The sequence below is a fragment of the Coloeus monedula genome, assembly GCF_965178545.1.
Source record: "Coloeus monedula genome assembly, chromosome: 11".
Taxonomy (NCBI): Eukaryota; Metazoa; Chordata; class Aves; order Passeriformes; family Corvidae; genus Coloeus; species Coloeus monedula.
In genome coordinates, this window is record NC_138791.1 from 20,616,804 (window position 1) to 20,644,354 (window position 27,551).

At 50.0% G+C, this 27,551-nt stretch overlaps 1 protein-coding gene across 1 annotated transcript in view; it reads left to right on the forward strand.

Annotated features, from left to right (window-relative positions):
- GRM7 (glutamate metabotropic receptor 7) overlaps positions 1–27,551 on the forward strand; it is a gene marked incomplete at both ends in the record, with an annotated part of 190,457 nt that overhangs the window by 116,989 nt on the left and 45,917 nt on the right. The window contains 4 exons of the mRNA XM_082289014.1: positions 1,766–1,907; positions 2,870–3,024; positions 19,501–19,641; positions 24,418–24,618. Of these exons, the coding sequence (XP_082145140.1) occupies positions 1,766–1,907; positions 2,870–3,024; positions 19,501–19,641; positions 24,418–24,618 (639 nt within the window). The remainder of the gene's footprint in view (positions 1–1,765; positions 1,908–2,869; positions 3,025–19,500; positions 19,642–24,417; positions 24,619–27,551) is intronic.

Here is a 27,551-nt window from a genome sequence, read left to right on the forward strand (position 1 = left end):
TGGGCAGGGACAACGCTCGGGATGCTCAGGACCAGGGCTGGCTGGGGGTTGTGCTTTTAACAATTCCTGCCAAGTGGGATGCTTTGGGAAAGCTGGAGAGCACTGCTTGTGGGTTTGGGTTCATTCCATATAATTTTGACTGGGGAAAATAGAAAGAGCATTTTAAACTGTTCAGGTTTTTGAATTCACTGGCAGTGAGACTTTTGATCTTCATTTAAAATGAAGTTTATTTTAAAAACTCGGTAATGTTTGCTTTTAAAGAAAAAAAAAGGCTGCAGAAAGCCCAGGTTGTGATAATTGCGAACCAAAATGAATGTTTTATGTGAGTCAGAGAAAAACTTGGGGGTTATTATTCTCCTTTATTATTTCCCAGCCTTTCCTTTTCACTGTTTTATTTCTTCCCACTGAAACAATCGTTTTCCCTCTGAGTGTTTGGAGCAGCCGGTCCAGCAGAGCTCCCTTGCCTTCAGGCAGCCGCTGCAGCTCAGCTTGTCCCTGACAAAAATCAGGGAAAACGAGCCTGACGTGCCTTGTGAGGAGCTCAGGGATGTGCACAAGAGCCGGATTTCCCCATTTCCAAGCAGGAGTTTGGTTTTCCTGGTTGTTCCGTGGTTCTCTGTGGGTGCTCCCGTGGCTGCTTTGCCCTGGGATGGGGAGGATGCTCCAGAGTTGAGCAGCCTCCTCCTTCAGGTTCTTCACCCACCAACACCTCCTTAGGTGCTTCAATTACCAGGACTTTTGAATCTGGGTTTTAAAGCCTATCTGTGAATCTCTGCCTTTTAATTAACTCATCCCCACTGCTGGTTTTTATTAAGAGCTCTGATACGTTGTTAATTAACACACTGTGCACTATGGTGAGGAGGTTGGTATCAAAGATGCCGCAAAAGATGAAAGTGTTTACTATTGAGAAACAAAATAATTAAGGCAAAAGTTGTGTTTTCATCTGCCAGCAACAACCAGAATGTCAGTGGAGATGGGATTTTTTTTTATTTTATTTTTTCTAAAACAAACTAAACAACTGTAGTATGGGAACTGTGCTAAAAGTGGGCATTTGTTGGTCTGGCCATAGGTATCTGGGGCTATGCTGATGCTCTTTGCTGTGTTCCCTGGGTGTTTCTGAGAAGTCCCGTTCACACACCTACCTTATCTTGAGGCTTCAGTATTTGGGTCTCTCCATCCTATTTGGTGGTGGGCACTTGAATGAGTAAGGATTTTCTTGCACAATATGGGTTTTGCCAATATCTCAACTTTGGCTGTTCCTATTCCAGATAAGTCATTCCAGTGAACGCATTTCCCCCCAGGAGCCCTCAAGTTGCAAAATCAAAAAGAATCTCAGCCCTTCACTGAGATAAAACCTGCCCAATACACTGTCAGCACCTTTTGCCTCTCAGCCTGTTGTTTTGGGGGTTTATTCATCAGTTTAAGCTTGTTCAGGTTGCTGTTGTTTCCTTTTTTAATTCCTCTCATTTTCATCCTTCCACTGCCCATGTCTTCGCTTATTTTGCTTTTCTCCCGTGGGCTGGGCACAGCCTGTGTAATCCCTGACCCTCCCCAGCCATGCAGGCTGTAGGTATCAGAGAAGGAATTGCATGGATCCCTCTGGAAGCTGGCCATGGAGTGCCTGGAAGGGCAGTGATCCCACGGGAGAGTTCCTCCCCTGCCAGGCTCCCCTGTGGGCTGTACACTCCCCACTGCCTGTCCCGTGCTCTTCCCTGAAGCTTCCTTTCCTCCTCTGAAGGTCCCTTTGTCCTTTTCTCTGGCACAGGTGGGCTCTGCATCGCCCAGTCCCTGAAGATCCCCCAGGACCGCAAGGACAAGAGCATCGACTTCGATAAAATCATCCGGCAGCTGCTGGAGACCCCCAACGCCAGGGCCATCGTCATCTTCGCCAATGATGAGGACATCAAGTAAGGGTGGCTGGGGCATCCATCCCCTGGGGCTCTGCAGGAGAGGGAGAGCAAACAGAGCTTGGGGGGAGGGAGGGAGGGAGGGAGGGACAGGTCTGTTGGTGGGAGCCATGGGGGGATGTGGAGTTGGGAATGTGGGGGAAGCACCAGGCACGAGGCTGCTGCTGCTCTGGCTCGTGGGGTGCCCAGACCATGCTGGAGGAACAGGAATGGGGGCCAGGATCTGGGAGCTTTTCCTGTCATGGGGTTGTTCATGTTGGATGGCAGAGCTGACCCTTCCTCTCAGAGGAATTAAGAACACGCTCCCCTCTCCAGGCTCATTCTGCTTTGTGTAATTCATTAATTCAGAGTCTGTTTTATGGCAAATGAAAGTTAATGGTGATAAAGTGACTTGGATGCTCAAGGTTAAACCACATGGAATGGGCTTATAAAATAACACAAAGAATGTTCTCTATTTCATTACTCACTTGCGTATTCTGGGTCCAGAATTTGAAATTAGCTTAAAATTGTGATGGAATCATCAGTTGCTGAGAGGCTTGGTCCCACAAAATGAGACAAAAAGAATTTAGGAAAAAGTTTCAGTAAAGTCAGTGGAAAAACTCTTAAGTTTTAATGGAATCAGAAACTCAGTCATGGGGTATAAGGTGAATTTAAAGAGAAGTCCCGTTGGTGCTGCATGGATCATGGGGTGGTTTGGGCTCGGAAGGACCTTTGATGATCATCCAGTTCCATCCTTCCCTGGCCCAGGCTGCCCAGAGCCCTGGTGATGCAGAGTGTCCCAAGCCCCTGAGCTCTGCTGGGTTCAGGAATGTGCTGTTCCTGTTCATCACAGTCAGTCAGCTTGGAAAAGACCTCTGAGCTCATCCAGCCCAGCCCTTCTGTGCCATTGCCACACACCATTTTCTGAAGCAACTCCACATTTAAATAAAATCATGTTGCAAACCAAATGTTCCTTTCCACAGGCAAATCCTGGCGGCTGCCAAGAGGGCGGATCAGGTGGGGCATTTCCTGTGGGTGGGCTCGGACACGTGGGGCTCCAAGGTGAGCCCGCTGCTGCAGCAGGAGGACGTGGCCGAGGGAGCCATCACCATCCTGCCCAAGAGAGCCACCATCGAGGGTAAGAGCCTGTCCTGCCCCTCCTCCTGCTCCTGCTGAGTGTGTGGGGATCAACGTGTGCACACACACAGGGTCAAGCCCATGGAATACGGCTCCAGCTCCTGATTTTCCCCTGAATGTCCCTGTTCCTCAGGTGGAAACTCGAGGCTGTTTCCCCAGCTGGGGAGCTGCCAGCAGCTGGTTCTCAGGGGCCTGATTTCAGAGCTTGCATTAGGCTGGGGGGATGTGACAAGGCTTTATCACTGGAAAGAGAAACCCAACTGATCTGAGCCTGTCATGTGCATACAGGGGAGGGAGAATCTTGGGCAATTTATGTCTCCTCTCTGAAGCAGAGAAGTTTTCTACTGAAGGAGTAAAACTTTGTTTTTCTATCAGTGGTTTCCATTTAAACTCAGCTTAACTTTCATTTCAGATCAGGCACTGTGTTTATCCATATTGCTTGTGTGCTTCAGAAATATGCACACTTGTACGAGTGCATGTATATGGCCAATTTTGGGAAACTTGTTTTATTTAATCCCTTTGTTTCTCAGCTTTCCTTTGTGCTCTGAAGTGTCTGTTGTCTGATCTCGCCTCAGTCTGTTAATCCTGTTGTGTGTAAAGATGCTTCAGCATCCACATGGCTTCCTCTGGACACCAGAGAGGTTGATCAGAGTCTGTGTTCTCTGGGATATGGAGGGAAAGTTGTTTCCAGGGCAGGCACTGAGTAGGGAAACCCAACTCCTCTGCTGGCCCTGGCGGGGCAGGGTCTGCGGGCAGTCCTCGAGCACATCGCCCACATTAAAAGGGGTTCTGATGTCTTCACTGCCTGCAAAACCAAATATTTGCATTTTCCCTGTGCCTGTGCTCCGGGCTCATCAGTTATTCCTCTCAGGTAGATCATCTGCTTCATTCTTTTACATTTTTAACCCCCCGAGGCACTCTTGGATGTTATTTCTCTGTAAATACAGAAAGTTGACAGACAATGAAGTGGTTTGTTTCTGAAAAGCAGGATATTTTAATAAGCTTTTCACACTGTCTGTATTCATCCCTGAGGATTTCTGACACAGAAAAGAAAATTCTGTCAACAGTACACAGAAACAAAAACTTTCCATGTTTGTTTGTTTTAAAGTTATTTTCTTTTTACATTACACATTAAACCTGTCGTGGGAAGCATGAGGGGGTTTTGGACACAATGAGTGAGGACGGTAGAGTGGAAGAGTTCAGGTATAGAAAGTCTGTTAAATAAGAGTTGTAAACATCAGTGTGTTTGATGTAGCTGCAAAAAAATTGTGTTTATTGAGCCTGCAAATATCTCCTTATTCAGTGACTCTGCTGGAGAACTGCCTGAGGTTGGCTGGGTGCGTTTTGCACTCGTGGCCACACAGGCTGGGGCGTTACTGTGGTGCCTGAATTGCATTTTGCCTACAAATCTCTCTGACTGAGGTATCCTTTAGCAGCAGACACACATTCTGGGGTCTGTGTGTTCCATGAGACTTTCTGGGAAGGAAAAGCCTCGGGCAGGAGTGGGTGCTGTGCCTGGGGGAGGGAGGCAGAGCGAGGCATCCTTGTGCAGAGCACAGGGTTCCTGGCTGCTCCCTGGCCACTCCAAAGGCTCGGGCTGGTTCCTGCCCTCCCCAGTACCATCCAGCCGTCCCTAATTGCCATCTGGATGTGCCATCTGCTCCTGCTGTCACAGGGGCAGAGGGGTGGTTAAGGGAACAGATCCCGGTGCTACTGGAGCTGTTCTCCAGATCCCCCATTTCTCCTTTTGGACTGGTCCCATTTCTGTGTCATTCACCAAGAGAACAGCCAGTGAATGTGTCAGGAATCCTCAGGCACTGGTGTTTCCGTGCTCAGGGAGGCCCTAATCCCTCTGGATTGCTGCCTTCCCCGTGCTCAGGCTGCTGGAGGTTGTTCTGTTTTCCTTTCTGTTGTTTTATTTTCATTTGGCCACGAGACCCAAAGAAAGGAATTAGACATTTTAATGTCATTCTTTCATCATCCAGAAATGGAACATTTGCTTCCTAAAATTCAGCAACACATTTCTTTCGATGAGGGCATAAAATAAAAGAAATAAGGCACCTTGATTTTCCCTGCAAATGGAAGGAAGCAAACTGCATAAGCAGGCTGGAGCCCATTGCCTTGAGCAGATCCCAGCCCAGGCCCCTTCCATGCAGCATCCTGGGGCTCCCAGGCTCCAGGTCAGGGCCACAGTGATAAAGTGCCAGCTCAATTCCCACTGGATTTAGTGAAAGTCTGTGTTAAGTCATGAATGAGGGGGTTGCCCTTATTTTACTGCTCAAAAGCATCTCTTCTTTTTTTTCCTTTCCTTTTATCGCTGTCTTAAGTAGTATTTGGAATATGTTGGAAAAACATTCCTAAGAAACCTTGCTGGAAGCAGAGAGATCACTGCAGCTCCCATGCCTTGACCTGAATGTTGACACTGCCTCTTCCCACAGCAAAGGGAATAATGTTTGGCTAATCAGCCAAGGAATGCTCAGCTGCACTGAACGAGGATGTGCCTGCGAGTTCAGGGTGCATGGCACACTTTGGATTAGCAGGGCTTTGTCTGTAGAGCTGTTGGTCACACAAGCCACAAACTGAAACACTCATTGTACAGAGAAAAAAACATTTTTCTAGTCATTCTTCACCCCCAGCCGTGATTTCAGTTCAAAACACAGGTGAGAAATGCGGGTGTGCTGTGGTTTTACACCTGTGTCCATAGGCACCAGCTGATGGTCCTGTTTTTCTGACAGTGGGAATATCCCAGCAGCCTCTGACTCCAGAGGAGGCCTAAAGTGTTTGGCTTTTTTGTAGGATCAGGCCCCAGATCCAGAGTTATTTGTCTTGGTACTTGATGTCACTCTTGGGACAGAATTTTCTTTGCCACAGTCCCATGGGGGGGATTTAGGAAATCATTAGATGAACTGAATTCATTCATCTTAAGTCAGTCTTAATATAGCCTGATTGTGTTTGATGTAATTATGCTGAAAGGATAAAGTTGCATATTATTTGCATAATTGCAGTAGACAGTGAGCCAGAGAAGTGCACATGAAAGAGGAATCACTCCTTGGGAAGTTGGGAACACACTCCACTGGCAGCTCAGCCAGGTACAGGGAACTTGAAAGGCTTGAAGAGGCTTTCAGAGGAAAAAAGCAGATTTTATTTATTTATTTACTTACTTATAGAGCAACGTGGCAGCAGGATGTTGTATCCTGGTTCTTGGTGCTCTGAGCTCTTCCAAAGCAGAGCTGTGCTGGGCCCTCCTCACATGAGAAACAAGCCCTGTTGTGAGTCCCAGAAGTTGTTTTCCTCTTAACCTCAGCTGTGAGGAGGGTGAACAACAATCTCCTCACCTCTTCCTTTCTCTTGTTTCCACACCTTTTCCTGTGCAATATTTATCAGAGTGGGCAGTTCCCTGTGGTTCCCAGTCCGTGGTACTGGGAGCAGTTGTTCCAGTCAGTGTTACTCACTGAGCACTTCCAGAGCTCGGGGTTTTCCTCCAGTGCTTTTCTTTTGAAAGAGTCTTCCTTGCCTTTCTCAATTGTGTGTGCTCTGTCCTCATGGACACCAGCTCCCAGGGAGATGGAACCAAGGAGGGGAGCAGCTGTAAGAGAAATACGGAGGATAATGCATAGATTTGGTCTTAATTATTTAGAAAGTCTGGCAAAAGCTTTGCTGATGTGGAAAAAAGCAGTCTTTACTGTCTGAGCTCAGAATTGATGCAACTGAACAGTGGGATTCAAGTAGATTTCAGATTAATGATTCAATTCCAGAGGCTGTGGATGGGGCTGAGGCTGGAGTTTGTGAAGCTCTGGGCTTGAAGGTTGAGGGATGGCTCAAATCCAGTACAGGGATGTGCTCAGATATTTTAAAAAATAAAAACTGCAAATGCTGCAAACCAACAGAACTGTCCCTGGAATTTTCAGTTGTCACCCAGAGAGATGGTGAACCCTGTTTTGTTTTCGTTTCCAACAAGAGCTGGTCTGCTCCTTTTTTGTTTGGGCGGTATGAACTGAGGAAAAACCAATGAAAGAGTGGTGATTTAAGCAAAATTGAGAATGAAATTCTCTGTCCCTGTTTAGTGCCTCTGAAGTGTTTTACCTTCCCAGCCCCAGTGTGGCAAAGGGAAGGAGCTCGGGGTTCATTCTGCTCTCTTAGAGACAGTGTTGGGTTGTGTGCAGTGTTACAGACAGGGTCACCCTGCCCTGCATTCCCCCAGGATGTTCCCTGGGAATGAGGTGCTGCCCACAGCCCTTCCTGCCTCTCCCTCAAGAAAGCAGCGGGCCAGCATAAATTGCATAATCATACTTGTAAACACTTCACTTTGGGTATTTTTTGTTTGTTTACAGCCTGGTGCGGGGTTTTTTCCAGTTCTCTGTTGTTCTCCAGCTTTTTCTGTGTCCCTGGGGCATGAGCCATGTGCTTTTGAGAGAGGAACTGGGATGGAAAGATGTGGCTGCAGGGGTCTGTTCCTCCAGGACTGTGGGGCTGCAGCCTGGCTGGAGCAGAGCCCAGGAACACCAAAAGCCAGAGGGGACCCCAGTCCCAAGGGAAAAGGCATAAGAGGTGCAGCTTGGACTGTCAGTCCCTTGGACCATCACTCCCAGATTTGCTTACTCTCCCCATTACCTGCCCTGAATTCCCTCCCATCCCCTGGCCTTCCCCCCATGAGCTGCTTTCCTTCCCACTCGGCTGAAGGGCTCCAGCTCTGGGACCTGTCCTTCCTTCCTTGGCCCCTCCAGGCTGGCTGGGACCAGTGGGGCCAGGTCAGTGTTGTGCAGGTAAATATTGGCTTAAATACGTGGGTGTGGTGGTGCCCAGTGTCCTGAGAGGATCCCTCTGGAAATGCTGGAGACTGGGGCAAACAGGGCCTGTTCCTGCCAGGAGAATTGCCCATTCCCTGTGGAATTGCAGTGCTGAGCTTCACAGGGCTGCAGCAGAGGCTGGAGGCAGCACTGCAGGTGGGGTCTCACGAGGACTCCTTCCCTCCCAGCTCACACATGCTGGGGTTCTGCTGGAGTGCCCCCCTGGCCGCTGTGTGGGGCTCAGGCACTGCGGTTCACTCGGGGCTTGTGAGACAGTTTGAAGGGGTGCTGGTTTCAGAGTATTAAAGAGAATTTTCTGCCACTGCTCAGTGCAAGGCACTGCCCATAACCAGCACAGCATTAACAAGAAATCCTGTCCCAAATGGGGCTTGAACCAAATGCTGCTGCTGCTTCCAGCACATAAATGAGGTGGGAAGCTCTAATTGGACCATACAGAACTGCTGTAAAATAGAGATTTAGGAGCTTTCTCTGGGGCTCCTTGAAATGAAATGAGCTGCTCACCCAACCCCCAGCAGATCTGGCACTGCCAGAATCCAGGATCTCTGCTGGGATCCAACTGCTGCTCATCATGTGGGGTTTGTGTCTCTAGCTCGGTGGTGTGGGTGCTGCTCCCCGAGCTTTTCTGGCATTTTCCCTTTGCTGTTCCCATTCAGCTGTGATTCCAGGACACTGGAGATGGTGTGGGTGTTCTGAGAGAGGGAGGTGAGCACATGGAGACACACAGGGAGGGCTGGTGCTGTAGGAAGAGATCATCCCCAGAGGAACACACAGCTATTGATCACCCTTCAGATGGATCATCACTTTTGAGATACCCTGAATTGCGTCTTCTCAAGACCAATTTTCCTCTCGATGATGTGACACGGGAGCTGTCAGCTGGATGTGTTTGGGCAGAGTATTTCCAGCCAGAAAGGAGGAAGGACTGTATTTTTAGGAAGCTGCTGTTTGTGCGTGGCAGCTCCAGGGGACCCCCAGGCCTGTTCTGCAGGGGGCTCTGATGGGTGCCTGTGCTGGGGCAGTTTGCAAGGAGCAAATGTCTGCATCACACACCAGAAGTGCTTTCACTGGGCCTGTGTCACATGTTTATCGTGGCTGTGTGCTGCCTGAGCAGCTGCTGGTTCTCATCCTGGCTCTCACCATGGCACCCGGAGCATCCCAGGAAAGTTCCCTGCAGGCTCTAGCCCCTCTCTGCTGGAGCTTCACACCCCCAGACACACCAGGAGTGTGTTCCTGACATCTCTGGGTGAGGCAGGCTCAGGCACAAAGGGAAATGTGCTAATTTTAGGAAGTGAGCAGAGGTTTGAAAGGCTTGTCTTGTTTGTTTCCCTGTGCTTTTTTCTTCTACTCTGTATTGTTAATGCTTCACTGATTATAGGCTTTTGAAAGTAATAGTTTAGGAAAGAATGCACATAATAATACACATAATTTCCTTAAAGATGATACAATGAGTGCAGAAGTGCCCACTTCACTACTGCTGGATTTGCAGATCTGTTTCAGGAGCGTGTTTTCATTCTGTTTACTTGACTGCATGACAACAAAGGGATGGGAAAGGATTTAGGGAAAGCTCCTCCTTGTAGCCCCCTGTGCTGGCTCCTTGGAAAGGGAAGCAGGAGTCAACAGATCGATGGCCTGGGTGCCCTGCTGAGGCTGGATAAACACAACCCTTTAGCCTCTCAGCCGTAGGGGCCGGGTGGTGAGGAGCTGGGAGCCGGCCAGGGAAGATGCTGCTCTGTGCAGCTGAAGGGAAAGGCCTGGGAAGGGGAGCTTGGGCTTCGTTTCCATGGCGTTGTCCATCAGAAAGGAATTCCCTTGTTCCTGCTAACACAGCCCTGGTGGAACCTCTCACTCCAGCTTGGCTCTGAGCCCTCCCGTGCACACCCAGCCACAGCTTTTGCAGCTGCGGGGCTCCCCCGTTAGCACACAGTTGCTGAGGTGATTCACCGACTATCTCATAGAGAAGGGCCGGGCAAACCGAGGCAGCGTAGAAACATAAAAACCATAGAAAAAGGGTTCCAGAAACCCCTGCCAGAGGGCTCTCCCAGCTCGGTGGGGCTCAGCAGTGGCTGCTCCTGGTGCGTCCCACCTTCCAAAGGTGATTGTGTTAGAGCTGGTGAGAAACAAGTGTGAAGCCACAGAGGGGCCAATAATCGAGCTGATTATTGCTGCTGAAAGAAGGATGGTGTAATTGCTTGTGAATAACGATGAGGCCTAATTAGAGCCGGTGTTGTGCTGCCACACTGGGCACGAGCACCTGCAGTGGCCGGGCAGGTAGAGCCCCAGCACCTCTGTGTCTCTGAGCAGGGGGATGAGACTCAGCTTCTCCCCACAGTGACGCTTCCCTGAGCTCCCCCGGGGATCCCTGAAGGGGAACCAGGCTTTCACTGCTATTTCTCTCTTAGATTTCTTCCCTGGGGTGCTCACAGTGGTTCACCTGTGCAGAGTAGCCCTCAGGCCCCCTTGTCAGTCACAGAATACCCTGAGCTGGAAGGGACCTGCAAGGATCGAGTCCTATATGTGACAAAGAAATCCTTCTAATCTTTGTTTTCAAGTTTGGCTTTTTGTTTCTCTGTTTAATTACTGCTTCCCATAGCATAAATTTCCAAAGAAAGATATTCCAGATCTGATGGGATGAGTTGGGTTTTTTGGTGGCTTTGGGCAGGTTTATTGTACCAAAGCTGGGAAGAGGTGAGGCCACGTTAGCTGGGGCTGCTCTGCTGCCATGGGGTGCCTGACCCAGAGCTCTTCAGCTCTCTCACAGCAATTTTCAGTGACGTAACACTGCTTCAGGTATTTGTCTTCCCCATTTCAGGTAAAGTTTGCATTGAGCACTTCTTTTACACAGGGCCAAGCACAAATGATTTAATACAATACTGCAGCGACTTAATTTTGTGGAATCAAATTGGTTTGCTTTATCTAAAAAACCTGAAATCTAAACCACACCTGAACTGTCTTTGACCTCCTTAGAATTTAAATGATATTTTTAGTTATGGCAGTTATTTGAAATGCTGATGTGTCAGTCCCCAAAGAGGGAATACTTGTCTCGAGTATTGCCACTTGAAATTTTGGGAAGCCACACAGATGTTCATCTCCTCATTATGGAAATAATGTATTTGGTTAATGTGTTGGTATGAAGAGAGTGGAATACAAATTATCTTGCAACTTGAGAGCCATTTAAAAGTTTCCTTATATTTAGGCAGCCTCAGGCATCTCCCCAGCATCTCTGACACAGCCAGGCCTGGGGTGGCTCTGCCAGGGCACTCCGGGTTCAGTCTCCCCTCAGCAGCCAGGGAGGGGCTGTTGGATATTGATCCTCTTGGAATTCTGTGTTCTGCTCCTTGGGGTGGGCTCAAGGGTCTCTGGGTGCTGTGGTTGCAGCTGGATGGGTGACATGAGGGGAGCTCTGAGCTAGGAAGTGGCCACAGGACTTGCCTGGTGGTCCCCAAGGCCAGCCAGGATCCCAAAGGGAATGCTGGGGGTGGGATACCCCTGCAGAAAAAAATAGTGGTGGAGAATGAGGGATGGGTGCTTAGAGGATGCTCTGCTCCTGAAATACTTACATCAAATTGGAAATGGATTTTGCTTTCCCTGGAGATGCAGGAGTTCCCAGGAGGAGCCCTGGGGGTGCTGTGGGTGTCCCTGTGCGGGGCCCCATGGCCTTGGGGGCAGCCTGAGGGAGGGTTCCAGGCCTGCCAGCCCCAGAAATCCCCTCCGTTTTCTCTGCTGTGCCTGTCCCAGTCTGAGCTGGTGTTTGATGTGATTGCTGTGCACAGAGGGAGCTGGGTTGGGGTGAGCAGCCTCAGCTGAGCAGGGAGTGGGAAGGAGGGAGAGAACAGTAATTATCTCCCTCTGCTCACCTCCCTGCACACTCTGGCATTGTTCAAGCTGCCTGAAGTCAAGAAATCAGCTGTCAAACAGCAAGGAATTTGTATTTTGTAAAAGGACCTAAGGAAAAAAGGGGAGGATGTGATGAGGGGGCTGGGTTCTATTTTGAGTGAGTTGAGGTTGCTCAGAGAGAAGAGGAAGCTCTGGGGAGATCTTGGAGCCCCTTCCTTTATCTGAAGGGGGTTGCAAGAAGGCTGGGAAGGGATTTTTCACAGGGGCATGGGGTGACTGGACAAGGGGGAACAGCCTGTGAGGGAGGAGGGGAGGTTAAATGAGATATCGGGGAGAAATTCCCTGTGAGGGTGGGCAGGCCCTGGCACAGGGTGCCCAGAGCAGCTCTGGCTGCCCCTGGATCCCTGGCAGTGCCCAAGGCCAGGTTGGACATTGGGGCTGGGAGCAGCCTGGGACAGTGGGAGGTGCCCCCATGGCAGGGGTGGCACTGGATGGGCTTTCAGGTCCCCCCCAATTTTCTTGGGCATGTCTGTCTCAAGGGGAATGTGCAGTGAGGCTGGCAGTGTCTGCAGTGGTCTGAGCTGAGCCCTGGCTCCTGTGCCAGCCTGGCTGCCCTGGGTCCAGCTCTGGCTCTGCAGGACACAGGCACCACCTGGAGCAGCACTGGACAGAGCTGTGGCTGTCCCCAGCAGTGTCCCCGTGCCAGCAGTGGGGCTGGGTGTGCCTTGGGGGCTCTGGCACACACATTCCAGGCTGCACAGCTCTGGGGACACTCACTGCAGTTCCTGCTGCTGACATGGAAACACTGCAGCGAGGGACGGGGCAAATGAACTCTGGGGGTGAAGGACTCGATGTGTGAATGCTGCAGCCGGGCTGGGCAGAGCAGCCCCTTGGATTTTCATTGCATTATCATTTTTTATTCTAATTTTAACCTGTTGAGTGTCTCCAGGAGTTGCTGCAGTTGCTGCATCCCAACAGAGAGGGATTTCTGTATTTTCACCCTCATTTAAATTATGCAAGTGGGTGACTGGAGTTTAACTGCCTTCAAGGAGCTGCTCAGAGCGTTTTGTTGGTGGTTGCTGTGCAGGGAGCAAAAGCACTCTCGTTTTCTGCATTTAGACCTTCTGGATCTCGGGTTTTGCTGCTCTGCATTATTAAAAGGGAACAGGCCATCTGTGGAGCAGCTTCTGGTAAGAAGAGTGGGAAGCAGGAACTTAGGAAACTGGTGGGAAGACACATCCAGTCGGTTGGAAGGGACCCTAAAGCCCACCCAGTGCCACCCCTGCCATGGCAGGGACACCTCCCACTGTCCCAGGCTGCTCCAAGCCCCAGTGTCCAGCCTGGCCTTGGACACTGCCAGGGATCCACAGTGCTCTGTTATTTGGTGAACAGCTTTTGTAAAAGCTTTTAGCTCATCTTCAGGTGTGAGGAAAAGGAGTTTTTCATGGAGAAAGGTCCTGGCAAAACAAATTGCCCGTTTCCAATAAGTGGGCAGCAGGAAAGGATGAATTCCTGGCAGAGGCATTCTGCTCCAGGAGGTATTTTTATCTGTCTGGCCTGTCTCTGGTGATGCTGGTTCCAGCAGGCTCCGCTCCCTGCTCACAGGGGTGGGTTGGTGAGCAGTGTTCCTCCCTTGGCTGGCACTCTGCTCACTGCAATTCATAGGGAATTATTCATTCCCGCAGCAGGAGCCCTTTGAGGGAGAAGTGCAGTGTTCAGCTGAGCTCAGAGCACTGGATCTGAGCTGTGTAACCAGCCCAGGTGACTTTCTACCTGTGCCATCCTGGGAAGTCTCTCTGGGGCTGAAAATGCACAATCTCGGTGTTTTGGGGGGCCTGGGGCTCTCCAGAGCATCTGTGGCAGCTCTGAGGCCTGGATTTGGTCCTTTTGTTGTTCATTAACAAAGGGAGGCTTCCCCTGCTCCAGCTGGGGGAGGATCCTGGGGCCATCCAGAAGCCCAAGGCAGCAGGAGAGTCCAGGGATGGGGCCGAGCTCCTGGGCGTGCCCAGCACCTGCTGCAACAGCTGAGGGGGTGCCACTGAAAATGGAAATAGAGGGACAAATTCAGGGGGTTGTGCTGCTGACGTTGATACACATGGGAGCTCTCAGGGAGTGAGAGGTGCCTGAGGGCTGTGAAATGTAGAATAATGAATAATAAGGCAGTTGTACATTAACCTTTCCCTGACAGGGCTGCCTCAGACACCACCTGGGTCATGATCTCACTGCCCTGGCAGCTGTGTCATTTTATAAAGCGATAACAAGGATGCTTAGCCAATAGCTAGCTGTTTCCCTAATAGAACCTTTACAGCCTAAAATCCCAGATTTGCCCAAAGTGGAATTTCCTCTGTATGTGATTTGTGTCACGGATATAAAAGTCAGATGTGACACCACCTGAAATACCCTTTTGCACAGTTATAATCAGCAATTATTAAAAAAGAAAACAACTGCAAAGCACTTTTATGGCATGATGGAAGTTAATAAAATCATTTCTATTACGGCTTTTTTACCAAGCAAGAAGGTCAAAAAAATATCTGTAGACTGTCTTAATAACAGCCCATAGTGTGTGGTTGGGCAGCATCATGAAATCTGCAGAGACACTTGCTGCCCTAAAATTGATCTTGTCATTCCACACCTAATGCCTTTATCCCAGATTTAATGCCAGTAAATAAAACTGCTTTGGGTTAAATACTAGGGAAATTGGAAAAGTGTTTGAGTAGCTGCTTTCAACTCATTTGGCCTCAATAATTATAGCAGGTGATGATTTACTACGTGGGGAAATAACTGGCTGTCAGTACTGGGGACATCCTTGGGACTAAATAGAAGAATAAAAATATCATAAACTGATCAAATCACTGCTTGAGTGAAATTGGGTCAATATGTTGGATTTGCTCTCGCCTGGGCTGAGAATGAAAGTACTTGAGGCACCTGGGAAATGCAGTGGGTCAATAATTTTGTGGTTTAATTAGGCTTAATGATTTTCCTTATTAAATAACCCCTGAGCCTCTGAAGTCCCTGGTGACACGAGGGGATGGTTTGCAGCGCGTGCCGGGGACATGGCAAACCAGAGGTGACACAAGTGCCTCTAAACTCCTGCTGTGCTCATGCTGATGGCACCTTGGCTTCACAAGCCACCCCTGCTGTTCTTGCTGGAGGTGCTGCGAGCTTCCCTTGGCTGCTGCTGGTGTCACTGGTGCCAGCCCAGCACTGGATCCCCTGATTTCATCTTTATTCCCACAGGGTGTTGCTTTTCCTGGGTGCCCCCAGTCTGTCTCCTGCAGCCGATCCCTTCCCTTTGGGTGTGCTCCCGACTCTTTCCCGGTGACAAACCCCAGCTGCCAGGCTCCCTCTGTCCCTGTCCCGTCCCCCTGGGTGTGCTCCCGACTCCTTCCCGGTGACAAACCCCTGCTGCCAGGCTCCCTCTGTCCCTGAGGTGCCCGTGGCAGAGCTGGAGCCTGGTTTGGCCTCTCGAGCACCTGCAATTGCCAGCACTGCCAGGGAGCCGAGCCCTGTCCTTCCAGCCAGAAAATGGGCAGCCCAGGGAGGCAGAGATGCAAGATTAATGTTAGAAATCAATCATTTGGGGTTTTTGGAGTGGGGTAAATACAGCCCCGGGTTAGCAGGGCTTATTTCCTGGTGGATAATCAAGAGGCTCCTGGTGGTGCTGCAGCATCCTTCCTGCTGGGACAGCCCTGGCTGGGAGGAGCTGGGAGAGGGTTCTGAGTGTGGGGGGCTGGGAGTGAGTGTTCCCTGGGCAGGCCTGGATCCATGCCGATGCTCCATGTCCAGACAGCTGCCTGTGAATGTGGAACAGAACACCTGGATCAAACCTGACTCCAGCCAGCTGGGGAGGAGTCATTCCCATCTTCCCCAGGAATTTCTGATGTCAGTCACTTAACACTGCTGATAACTCCTGGCCTGATCCAAGGGGCACCCTGAGAGTGGCAGGAAAACAACCTGGAGTGCTCAGATTTTGATGGCCACAGAGCCAAGGAACCCTTGTCCCTTGCCTAGATTTTCCTGGCCTTTCCATAGGGTTTGGGATCAGGTCCCTTTCCCCCACTCCCCCTTCCATGCTCCCCTTTATTCCCTCTGTCTCATCACTATGTAGTTCGTGTACATATTTATCCTGTGGTGGAAAATAAATGAAGCCTTGAGGTAGTATCATCTTTCTATGTGTAAAAATAACGATTTAATCAAATCACAGTGATTTGAAATAATAAGAGATTCATTGTAATTTGGAAAATCTCATAAAAGAAATATTTATATCTCTTAGAGGTATTTGCTGAAAAAGTAATTTGCTAAAGTATGAAATATGGAGAACATTGGGGGAACACTAAATCTTGTCACACCAGTGCAATGCTTGGTCACGAACAGGGGTGAGAAGTGATAATTCCTGCTTTTGCATTTAAGCATCCAGTGGTTTTTGTTGGGTCATCTAATTCCCAGAGCTTCTGAACCCAAAACTCTTAAGTTCAGCCCTGTGCATGTGAGTTGTTTTCTTGTATCCAGGCTGAGGTCTGTCGTTGGTGCAGAGAGCGTTTGCCTTGTTCACCCTGAGTGTTTGAGTCAGGTTCAGTCCAAAAAAGTGTCTAAAATTAGAGAAGCATTTGAGATTCCCACTGGCACAGAGGGACCTGCCACTGTCAGGTGTGTGCAGGACAGCACTGTGGGAAGTGTAGGAACAGTCCTGCCTGGGAAAACAATCCCTGGAAGTGTCCAGGGCCAGGCTGGACGGGGGCTTGGAGCAGCCTGGGACAGTGGGAGGTGTCCCTGCCCATGGCAGGGGTGGCACTGGATGGGCTTTAGGGTCCCTTCCAGCCCAAAGCATTCCAGGATTCTTGTTCCCAGGTTGGGAAGGAGGGCAGTTGCCAGGGTGGTGCCTCTGGGAGGGGTTCTCCAGGACCTTGGCTGTGTGGGAGCAGCATTCCCAGGGTCTGCACTGCGGGAGGGGTGGCTGCACAGGACTGACCCCTGGGAATTACCAGGAACTTGTGCATCTCTGCACCCTGTCCCACTGTCACTCTCCTGCTTGTCCTGATCAATAGAAAAGAATGGTAAAAAATGTTCCCTTTTTAATAGGGATCCATATTCCAGCCTGCGAATGCAGGGGGATCATTAAACAAATCAATGGGAATGTTATTATTTGTTATTAAATCTGGAAAGGTTTAGAGTAATTCATATGGAATTCTATTACAGTTTTATCAGGACTCATTGATTTTACGTTATTAAGTTATAGAGCACTTTCCCCAGAGGTCAGTGAGTTTGGCACGTGGGGAAAGTTTATTGGTGCTCTTTCCGAGCCATATGGACATTGTAGATCTAGAATATCCCATTTGAAATGCTCTTTTAATTAGGAGGGAAACCAATATACACAGGTTTACAGGAAAAAGTTTAGGTTGTGTGTCCCTAAAACTTGACTGTTTTCTGAATAATCTTCTGACCCATCCATGAGAATCTTTTCCTTAGGAAATTTAATCCTGTCAGTGGCAATCATAGAATCACAGAATGGTTTGGGTAGAGGAATAGTGCTGCCCCTTCTAGAGACTGCACAGAAACATTCCTAAATCACTAATTTATTATTAATTAACTACAGCAGGTGTCCCAGGAGTTCTAAGCAATTGTTTACTTTAGTTTCAACAAATTATACATTTAGGGTGTGGGAGGCCCAGGTGAACTCCCTGTCTCAGGATAAATAGAGCAGGGAGAGATGGGGGTCTCTGCCATCCCAGGATGTCTCTTTTCCTGAAGCTCGATCCATTTTATTCGGGGAAGGTTCAACTTCCAGCTGCAGTCCCCACGTGAAGGGCTGGAAAATCACGTGGAACTTACAGAGTGCACCCAAGTACTCAGTAAAACTGCAGTCCAGCACTGAGGGCTTCTCCCAGCCCGCTTTGGTGCTTTCCTTGCATTTTCCCATGGGTTGCTTGCTGTCCTTCAGGCTCTGGCTGCTGCCTGTGCAGCAGGGCATCCCCTCGGTGGGGCTGGGCCTCTGGGCTTGGCACCCTCCTCTGTCATAGGAGGGACCTACTTTTGATTCTAATAAACTGCATCATTTGCTGGTGAGGCTGCAGGTAAAATTTTAATTAGCTTTCCACCTGTTCCTGGAAGGCCTCAGTGCTGATTTTCCTGGTTGGTTTTTGGAGATGACGTGGGCTGTGCCTTCTGGGCTTGGGATGTGAGCTGTGAACAGCAGACTCAGCCCTAGGAAAGCACACATTAGAGCTGGGTCACTGGCACACAGAGCAGAGAGGAGAAGAGGGATTGACCCCAGTCCCACTCTCCTTTGCAATTTTAAAACAGCTGGGTTTGTGCTGTCTACCTTATCCCCGGTGGAAGGGTTGTTGTGCTAATTTAAACATGCCACATGGTTTTCCTCACTCTGCTCCTTGCTGTGCCAGCCTGTGCCACTGTACCCACCTATTGCAGGAGGGAAATCATTGGCTGCAGTGCCAGGAACATTCCCCCTTTCAATGGAATGTGCATCTGCAGCCATTTCTGACTGCAGACCCGACAGGCCCCTGTGATGGTGCAATAGCAGGGGTGGTTTGGGCTGTTTGAGCTCATTGCTTCTGTCCTTGCACCCTGTTCTGCAATGCTAGGGCAGCTGTAGCGCCCAGGAGTGGGAAAACATCCTCTGAGATTCCCATCTCCAGTGGGTGTGCACTTGTAGGATGGCAGATAATTCACCTCTGAGCTCCTCTGAGTGCAACCAGCATTCTCAAGTCCTCTTTACCACTGGTCTGCTTTATCCAGGTTTCAGATTTGGGTAGTTTGAATTCCTCCACAACTTTCTTAGTAAAAGGAAAAACTCCTTTTGTACCTGGACTTGAAGTGGGGTTGCAGTTGTGGAAGGTTCCCTGAGGAGCAGCATCTTTAGGTGTAGGCAGAGCTCTGCTGTTGCTCACTGCAGCTACAGCCAGGTGACCCCAGCAGCACAGGTGAGGGTCCCAGTGCTGGAACTGATCTGCTCCTTGTGGGACTGGCACAGCTCCCTGCAGGGAACAGGCACAGCCCCCAGACTCCAGAGGGATGGCGAGGTTTGGGAAGAGACAGCTGGGTTTGGAAAGGTTGAAAATCAGCAGGGTTTGGGGTGCCAGGAGCCTGTGATGGGGCTGCAGGGGTGGAACAGCATTGCCTATATCCGACACCTCTGGAGCACAGGCGACAAACCTCCCCTTGCTGTGTGCCAAGAGCACTTGGCTGTGCCACTCCAAGCACTGTTCCTTCTGAGCACATGAGTGGATAGAGCTCCTGCCAGCTACACAGGGAAAAAAGACACGAGAAATGACAAAAGACTTTGTGTGTGAGCGCACAGACATGCACTGATTTTTTTTGTGCTCATGCAAATCTTGTTTGCAGGGATGGTAATAGGATATGAATGCTGTGGGAGGGTGGTGCTGGCTGATGGTCCCAGTGGAAATTTGTATGCACAGGGGTGCTGGTAACAGCCTGGTGAGGTGGAGCTGCCTCCTCTGGAGGTCTGGGCAGGCATATAACTACATTAGTTTTCTTGAGCTCAGCCCAATATCAGCTGCACCATGTCATTTATTTCCGTTCCTTATTGGTACATCTCTAATCCATGCTTTTTCCTTATAACTTCTTTTATATTGATCTGTTTCACATTTGTCTTGCCCAGTTTTATACCTGGTAGTTAAAAACAGAATAATTTTCCTGCAGGATGCAGCTGATGAGAAAATGTGGATTTTCTCTCTTCCCACGGTGACCTCACGTGGACAGAGATGTGTGCTGGGTACTGAGGGGGGCACAAGGGCACTGTTTGTGTCCAGGCTCCTCAGGGCAGAACAGCCAGGCCTCAGCTGTGCCCTCTCCCCCTGCAGGGTTCGACACCTATTTCACCTCCCGCACGCTGGAGAACAACAGGAGGAACGTGTGGTTTGCAGAGTACTGGGAGGAGAACTTCAACTGCAAGCTGACCATCACTGGCTCCAAGAAGGAGGACACGGACCGTAAATGCACAGGTAACTGAGTCATCCTTCCCCCTCCTCGTGCTGTGGGAATGTTTGCCGTGGGACCCAGGAATGGTTTTGTTGGGGTGAAAGACAGCTGGAGGGTGTTTTGTTCATTTATTTTAGATGGAGGATGTTTCACAACAATTTAGGAAGGAATTCCTCCCCTGTGAGGGAGGGGAGGCCCTGGCACAAGGTGCCCAGAGCAGCTGTGGCTGCCCCTGGATCCCTGGCAGTGTCCAAGGCCAGGTTAGACACTAGGGCTTGGACAGCCTGGGACAGTGAAAGGTGAGCCACTGGATGGGCTTTAAGGCCCATTGCCACCTAAACCATTCTGGGATTCCATGATTCCATGACTAGAACGCCCTGGAGAGGCATTGGGCAGAATGTGCCTCTGTGACATGGAAGCCACGGCCAGTGCTGTCACCTAATGGCCACCCCGCCCTGGCCGCCCCTGGCCTTGCCCCCCCAACCCCTTTAGATTTTCCCAGCAGCTGAAATGTGTTATGTTGGATAATTGCCTTGAATTGTGATCAAAGGGAGGATTTATTTTACTTTGATTGAAAATTGATGGAAACTTCCCAAACTTCATCTCATCCGCTGTTGGTCCCAGTTCCTGGGGGCAGTGGGAATGCTGTGCACAGGAACAGCACAAATTCCACTGGGAATGCACTGCTGTTAAATTTGGCATTGGGGGTCTCCCCAAAAGGCTGGGATTTGACCAAAAATTGCTGAAGCCTTTCCAAGATGATCTCTAAAGCGTTACCATGAGTGATCTCCAGTGTGAGAGCTGGAGTGGCCTCTGATGGGATAATGTTGTGACTGATCAGCACCATCCTTTTAAAGGGGGTTGGTAATTCATAGCACAGGAAGGTAGGAGGCTGCAGGCCCTGGGTCCCTGAGAGCAGCAGTGCCCCCAAGCTCTGGGAGGTGTGGGAAGAGCTCCCACCTAGAATGTCCATGGGTGCCAGGGAGCAGCTCAGTGCTCCCAGCCACAGATCCCCAATCAAAGGAGAGTGCAGGGAGTTTGGATTGAAGTGTTACCCAATGCCTTGTGTGGTGAGCAGGAGAAATTTAAAACCTCATCTGCTTTCCCCAAGAAATTCCATGGGGATTGATGGATTCTGTTGAATAAAGGCTTTTGTCTCTAATGAGATCTCATGGCTGAGGCTGGGCTGGGGGGATTCTGTCACTGCAGAGCTGTTATTGGATCCTGGAGGGCTTTGTCAGGTGACAGTCCGGGGATTACACTGCACAGAGGCCTCACTGTCATCCTCTGCTCCCTGAAATTACAATATTTACCCTGGCATGTCGTTGGTGGCTCTTGAGCCCTGGTTCTCAGCTACTTTCACATAAAGAGCTTACGTGGAGAAGCCTTCAGACTTCACACCTGCTGTGTGTGCAGTGTCTGTACCGTGACTGAGTATCCAGGGATGATATCTGCAGAGCCCTGGGTGCAGGGACTTGTCTGTGGAGGGTGGATCCGTGGGGCTGGGGCAGTGGATATCCCTGTGCCCCCAGGCAGGGGGTGTGTGATGGTGCTGGGGGTGGATGAACAGTGGGTATTTTTCTGCCGGCACTTCCTCCACTGCTGAATTCCACCCTGTGCAAATAAGAGCTGCCTGTTTGATACTGTGAGCATTCCACAATCTTTAAATTAAATCTCTTGTTAATGATGACTATCTCCAGGTTCTCAGCAGCACTATTGTGTGAGACCCTTTGAAAATGTGTTTAATCCTTCAGGAACTGAAGCAGAGTCTGAATTCATCTCGTGCGAGCACCGATGGAGTGGGATTTTGACGTCTGTCTGTGTGAATTATATGCCATAAAAATTGTCCTAGAGATACTATTTATTCATCCTAACACATCCCCTCTGTTGTGTGATGATAACAATGAGTGCAGAGGAATCAGCTGAAGGAGAGGCACTGAGAACACAGGACGTGCGGAGTTGCGCCGTCTGCTCCTCTCTGCCCAGGGACGCGTTAACGCTGCCTCTGTGGAGATGAAAAAGTGTGACCAGGAGTTCTCAAACCTGCATTTCACTTCTGTCATCTGAAGGAGATGGAACAAGTGGGATTCTTTCTCTGTGTTCTCACCACTCTGGGTTTGGAGCTCTTTTTCCTGTCTTTGTTGCAGCGTTTTTCTCCTGTGAGGATGTGCCTGAAGCAGGCCCTGGCTGCTCCGTCTCTCAGGAATCAGGATGATGAGCACTTGAGGCTCAAGAAGGAAGGGGGGGTTTAAATTGTTTGTCATCACCTTCAAATAGATCCTTTGGAAGCAAAAAATGCTCATGTCAATACATTGCTTTTGTGTTTCATCCTTCTCCTGACATCCCAAGGTACTCATCTCAAACCCATGGGACAGAAGTGTGTTCTCCTGAAATCACGTTGTGTTCGAGTGTCCCAGGTGTCAGCTGCTTCAGTGCTGAAGCAGATAATGTTGTTGTGTGGCTCCTGCAGATCTCCAAGTTAAAAAAAAAGCCAACAAAAAAGCAACTTCTTCTCAAAGACAAGCAGAAATTGTGCAGATGGGGTTTGTTCCTCCTTTCCATGGTTTCAGTCTGACAGCACAGGGGGGTTTGTGGTTTCTCGCTGCACCCAACATGTGAATTTTAGGTTGGCTCTCCAAGCTTCCCTCCATGGCACACCCAGGATGTCCTGACACCTCTGTGCTGGGGTTCTCTCCTGCCCCTTGGCCAGAGGCACCCACAGCACTGCTCCTGCTGCTTTCATCTGCAGGAACTTAATGCCTTTTGGGAGCTTCCTTCTCTTCCAGAGTAATTAATAATTGAATTTCTATACTCCCATTATACAGGAGCTATTCCTGAAGCCTGTAGTAGAATGTTCTGCCTGAATTCTTCAGCCTAGCCTCAGAGGGGGAAATATTTCCCACGATAATGCTGAAGTTGGAATTAAAATTGTGCCCATCACTTTTGTTTTATTCCTGCCTGAAAATGGACTTTGGGCCTGATTTGCTGCTTACTGGTTACTCCAGGGAGGATGACACAAACTGGAGGGAGCACTGTTCAGCCAGGCCTATTAATTTGGATATTTGCTTTTTTTTGAAGTCTGAAGAAATTCGACCCGTGTAAATCATAACATTTGCTTTGCAGGTTCTCTGCTGCTTCAGATTTGGATTAAACTTCTAATTGCAATAGAATCTCTTTAGAAGGTAACAGCCTGTGTTGTGGTGAAGGACAGCACACTCCCAACTGTATAAATTCACATGTTTTGGGTGAGCAGTTACATTTGTCTCCACATCTGGATTTATTGTGCACAGTTCTTGATGTTTAATACCCAACCAAGTGGCTGTTTCAGCTCAGGGAAGCATCCCTGTTCTTGGAAATTCTATTAAGATTTTAAAACATTTATTATTTTCATCTTCTGACACTCTGACATCGCTCTTGGGTTTTTTCAGGTGGGTTTTGCTTGGGTTCCTCTCACAGATCTCTTCACTGCTGAAGGATTTTGTCCTGCTGTGCGTGTGCCCAGCCATGCTTCTGGAACTTGCTGTGGCTTATCAGTGTTGTTTGTGTGCAGCATTTCAATCCCAGATCCCCTCCCTTGGCACCCATTCCTGCTGCACTGCTCATTTGGTTACAGAGCTGAGCTGAAACCACTTAAAAGCATTTTCCTTGTCAGGGCTTGAAATCCTGATAAGTTCTGTAATCAATGAGAGGGAGTGAAATAATGAAAAGGATCCTGCCTGGAACTTCACCAGCTGGAACTCACTTTTTCTGCTCAATTCATTGCAGGATTTCAGTGCTTCCAGAGGAGCTGAGATTTAAAACTGAGGGGTTTTGGTAGAGGGTGTCTCAACCATCATGGAATCATGGAATGGGTTGGGTTGGGAGGGATCTTAAAGCCCATCCAGTGCCACCCCTCCCATGGGCAGGGACACCTTCCACTGTCCCAGGCTGTTCCAAGCCCCAATGTCCAGCCTGGCCTTGGGCACTGCCAGGGATCCAGGGCAGCCCCAGCTGCTCTGGGCACCCTGTGCCAGGGCCTGCCCACCCTCCCAGGGAGGAATTTCTTCCCAATATCCAATTTATCCTGTCAGTTTACAGCCATTCCCCCTTGTCCTGTCATCCCAGGCCCCTGTGAGAAGTCCCTCTGCAGCTCTCAGCTGAGTTGAGCAGATCGGGCATCAGTGCTGCATTTGGTGAACACAGGGGGAACCAAAGAAGAAGGAAAGTGTGGATAATTAGAGATCTGCATTGGGGGGATTCTGCAGGACATTTGAGGCTCTGCAGGCTGGGGAGCAGGGGTGACAGTGGCAGGAGCTTCCCGAGGTGCCATTAATTGCCAGCGAGTTCCTCAGTTCTCTGGAGTGCCCCTTTGGTGGCATCTCTGAAGTGACTCTTTCTTCCCTTGATCTAGCTTTGACTTTCAATTAGATCCTGGGATTTGCAGCAGTACAAAACACCAGGCTTTAAATACCAGCTGTGCCTTACTTCAAATGCTTTCCTGCTTCAAAGCCAAGCTTTGGGAGCATACGGAGACTGGAGTTGTCTCTCTAAGGTGGTCCCTGTGGGTTCGGGATTCACATCGGTGATCAGGTCAGGATTTGTTTCTCTGGATTATGGAGAGAAACTTGCAAGAAGTGTCTGATTCTGGTAGCAGTGACAGAGGTTTGGTTGTGTTTTAATTAATAACGTTCCAGCTCAGAATATTTTATGGTACTGATTTACGGCGCAGTTCTGTCGGCGTGCTCGGAGAGGATCCGCTGGTGTTTGGTGCCAGGAGAGCGCTGGCCCCCCGTCCCTGACTGTCCCTGTGTGCCCTGCAGGGCAGGAGCGCATCGGGAAGGACTCGCACTACGAGCAGGAGGGGAAGGTGCAGTTTGTGATCGACGCCGTGTACGCCATGGCCCACGCCCTGCACCACATGAACCGCGACCTGTGCGCCGACAGCGCCGGGCTGTGCCCCGAGATGGAGCACGCGGGGGGCAAGCGGCTGCTCAAGTACATCCGCAGCGTCAACTTCAACGGTGAGACAGAGACCCCCTGTGACCTACTGACCCCCCTGTCACCTACTGACCCCCCTGTCACCTACTGACCCCCCTCAGTCACCTACTGACCCCCCTGTCACCTGCTGATCCCCCTGTCACCTGCTGATCCCCCTCAGTCACCTACTGACCACACTGTGACCTACTGACTCCCCTCAGTCACCTACTGACCTCCCTGTCACCTACTGACCCCTCAATCACCTACTGACCCCCCTGTCACCTACTGACCCCCCTCAGTCACCTACTGACCTCCCTGTGACCTACTGACCCCCCGTCACCTGCTGACCCCCCTCAATCACCTACTGACCCCCCCATCCCCTACTGACCCCCCCATCCCCTACTGACCCTCCCATTCCCTACTCACCCCCCCATCCCCTACTGCCCCCCATCACGAAGCTGGGGCTTGGGAAGGCGGTTTGGTCTGTGTGTAGATCCCTGTTCCCTGGTGTTCCAGGGGACTTGTCCTGAGTTCCGAGGGTGGAGCAGTGGGAGCTTTGTCCAGCTCTGTGTGAGAGGAGAAGCGTTGCCTGCTCTCCTCCCGTTCTCGAGTGTCCCGAGCCCCGGAGCCTGGCATCCTCTCAGTGTGGGGCAGCTCTCCTCGGCCCCTGGGATCCTCCTGCTGGCCCTGCTTTGGGGCCGTGTTCTCCGTGCAGAGGTGCTGCCATCGATGCAGCCAGGGCTGTGATGAAGAGAGGCTGGATCTGAGCGAGGAGCTCAATGTGCATTTTGTGATCATTGTTGCCTGGAGAACAAAAGGCCCAAACTATGGAAAACTTTAAACCTCGAGTGCTCACGCAGTGAGATTCTGAAAGTTTTGAAGTGCAGTTGTATTTTTGCCAGTGAAAAGCTGAAGATGCGAGCCCCTTGGGTGCTCAAACTGCCGAGAACGTGCCCTGAGTAACAAACACCTTGGCTGGTGACACCTGTGTAACTCCTGTCCTCCTCTTAATAATTCATTTCTCATCTTTTAGTGATTAAGAGATCGAGATCCTACAAATTCAAGTCAGATTGTGTCTGGGTTTGAGGGTTTCCTGCAGGTGTCAAGTGCCCTGTGTCTGTGTGGGGCGAAGGCAGCTCCTTTGTTGGGAACTGAATTAAATTGTCACGGCTCTGCATGAGCAAGAAGCTGCAGCCTGGAGACTGCCACAGGTTCTGAACTGCTTACTGGGCTCAGCAAAATCTGCTAAATTGTAATAGAAAGAAAATAAATCCTAAATGATCAAAAACCAGTGAAATAATGACATGTTTTAATGATTGGAAGATCAAGGGTTATTTTTGAAACCACTGTTTCCTCTCTGTGATAAGGTTTTCATACATCACTTTTTATTAATTTCATTATTTTATCAAAGGAGCCTGAGCTGGGGCTGGAATGCTGCAGTGATGTAAACCAGGACTGACAGACCCTGCAGACAGGTGGCACAGAAAGGGCTCCAGAGCCTCACCTGGCCCACGCAGAGGTTAAGGAGGGCTTGCCCCTGCTGAGCAGAGCCTTGGCTGGAGCCCAATTACTGCCACTTCAAAGTCAGGAGAGGGGACACGTGTGCCTGACCCATGCCCCGAGGTTAGCAGTGCTTCCCATTTCCACAGCTGCTCGTCCTCCCGATGGAGCACGGGCTTCTTCCAGCCTGTCTGTGTCATTTTAGCACAGAAGCAGTGATGGGCCTGGAAACAGTGTTTGCTTCTGCCCACCCCGTGTCCAGACCCGTGTGTGAGGTCCCAGGCATGTGCCTTTGGGGCCTCTGCAGTGACTCATCCCACGGTGCTGTGCAGCCCTGCTGGCTCCAAGGGATCCTTTGTTGCTTTAAATGGCTTTGCTGGGGGATTTGGGGTGCTGTTCCCGTGACGGTGGCCGTAGGTGTGTTCTTGGCTGCGTCCCCCAGGGTTTGTCCCAGCACTGACTTTGGGGTGGCTGTAACAGTGGTGTCCATCCTCCATCTGCCCCCTGACGAGCAGACCTGGACCTCCCTCTGTGTTCTGGAGCTGTGTTGTGACGTGGGCAATCCTCAGATGTGTCTGTTGAATTTTGGGAGCCTCACTGGAGCTCCTGCCATTTCAGGTGTCCCTTTCTTGTCAGCTCTGACAAACCCAAGCTTAACTCACCCTAAGCAGCCCTAAGAGTCATAATTAGCCAAATCCCATTTAGCACTTGTGCTGCCTTTCCCGAGGAGCTGAGGAATTACAGCCATTGCTTCTGATTCACTCTGAGTGTTCCCACTCAAATGTATTCTGGCTCCATGAATCTGTAATGACAATTAAATATCTGCCTGGTGCTCACAAGGAACCAGCGAGGAGAGATTTCAGTGGCAGATTTTCTGTACCAGCCTTTGAACTGAATTTGTATCTGATCTCAGAGGATTGTAGGAGAGACAGGAAACAATTTACCAGGGCTAGAGTGGAGACTATGCTAATTCACTCCTTCAAATCTTTTTTTCACTCCCTGGAATTCAATGAAGAATGAGAATCATGAAGAAAACGATAATCTTAAAGTTCAGTGCTACAACAGGAGAGATTTTTCATTGCTTTAGGGAAAAAAAGTTACGCAGGAGGAGGAAGCTTTGAATATAGATATGCTGGAGGATTGTCATAATCTTCAATCTTGACACAATATTACTCTACCCTACCGAAACCTATTTTAATATGTCTGGAAATAAATGTCACCCTGGAAGGTTGCTCCTGGAGCTCTGAGGAAATGAGGCACCGCTTTGAATTCTCCTCTCGGGAAGGTTCCCGTCCAGTGCTGTGGTATTTAAAATGCAGATGTCCTGCTGGGAGCTCACCTGAGGCTGGGGCTCTGTGTCAGGGCAGCTCCAGGAAAGGTCAGGGGTTCTCTGGCCCTGCACTGCCCCGTGTTTGTCACTTCAGCACAGGGTAAATAGAGGCAATCCAGTGGCGGTGCCACAGAGCCCAGATAAGGA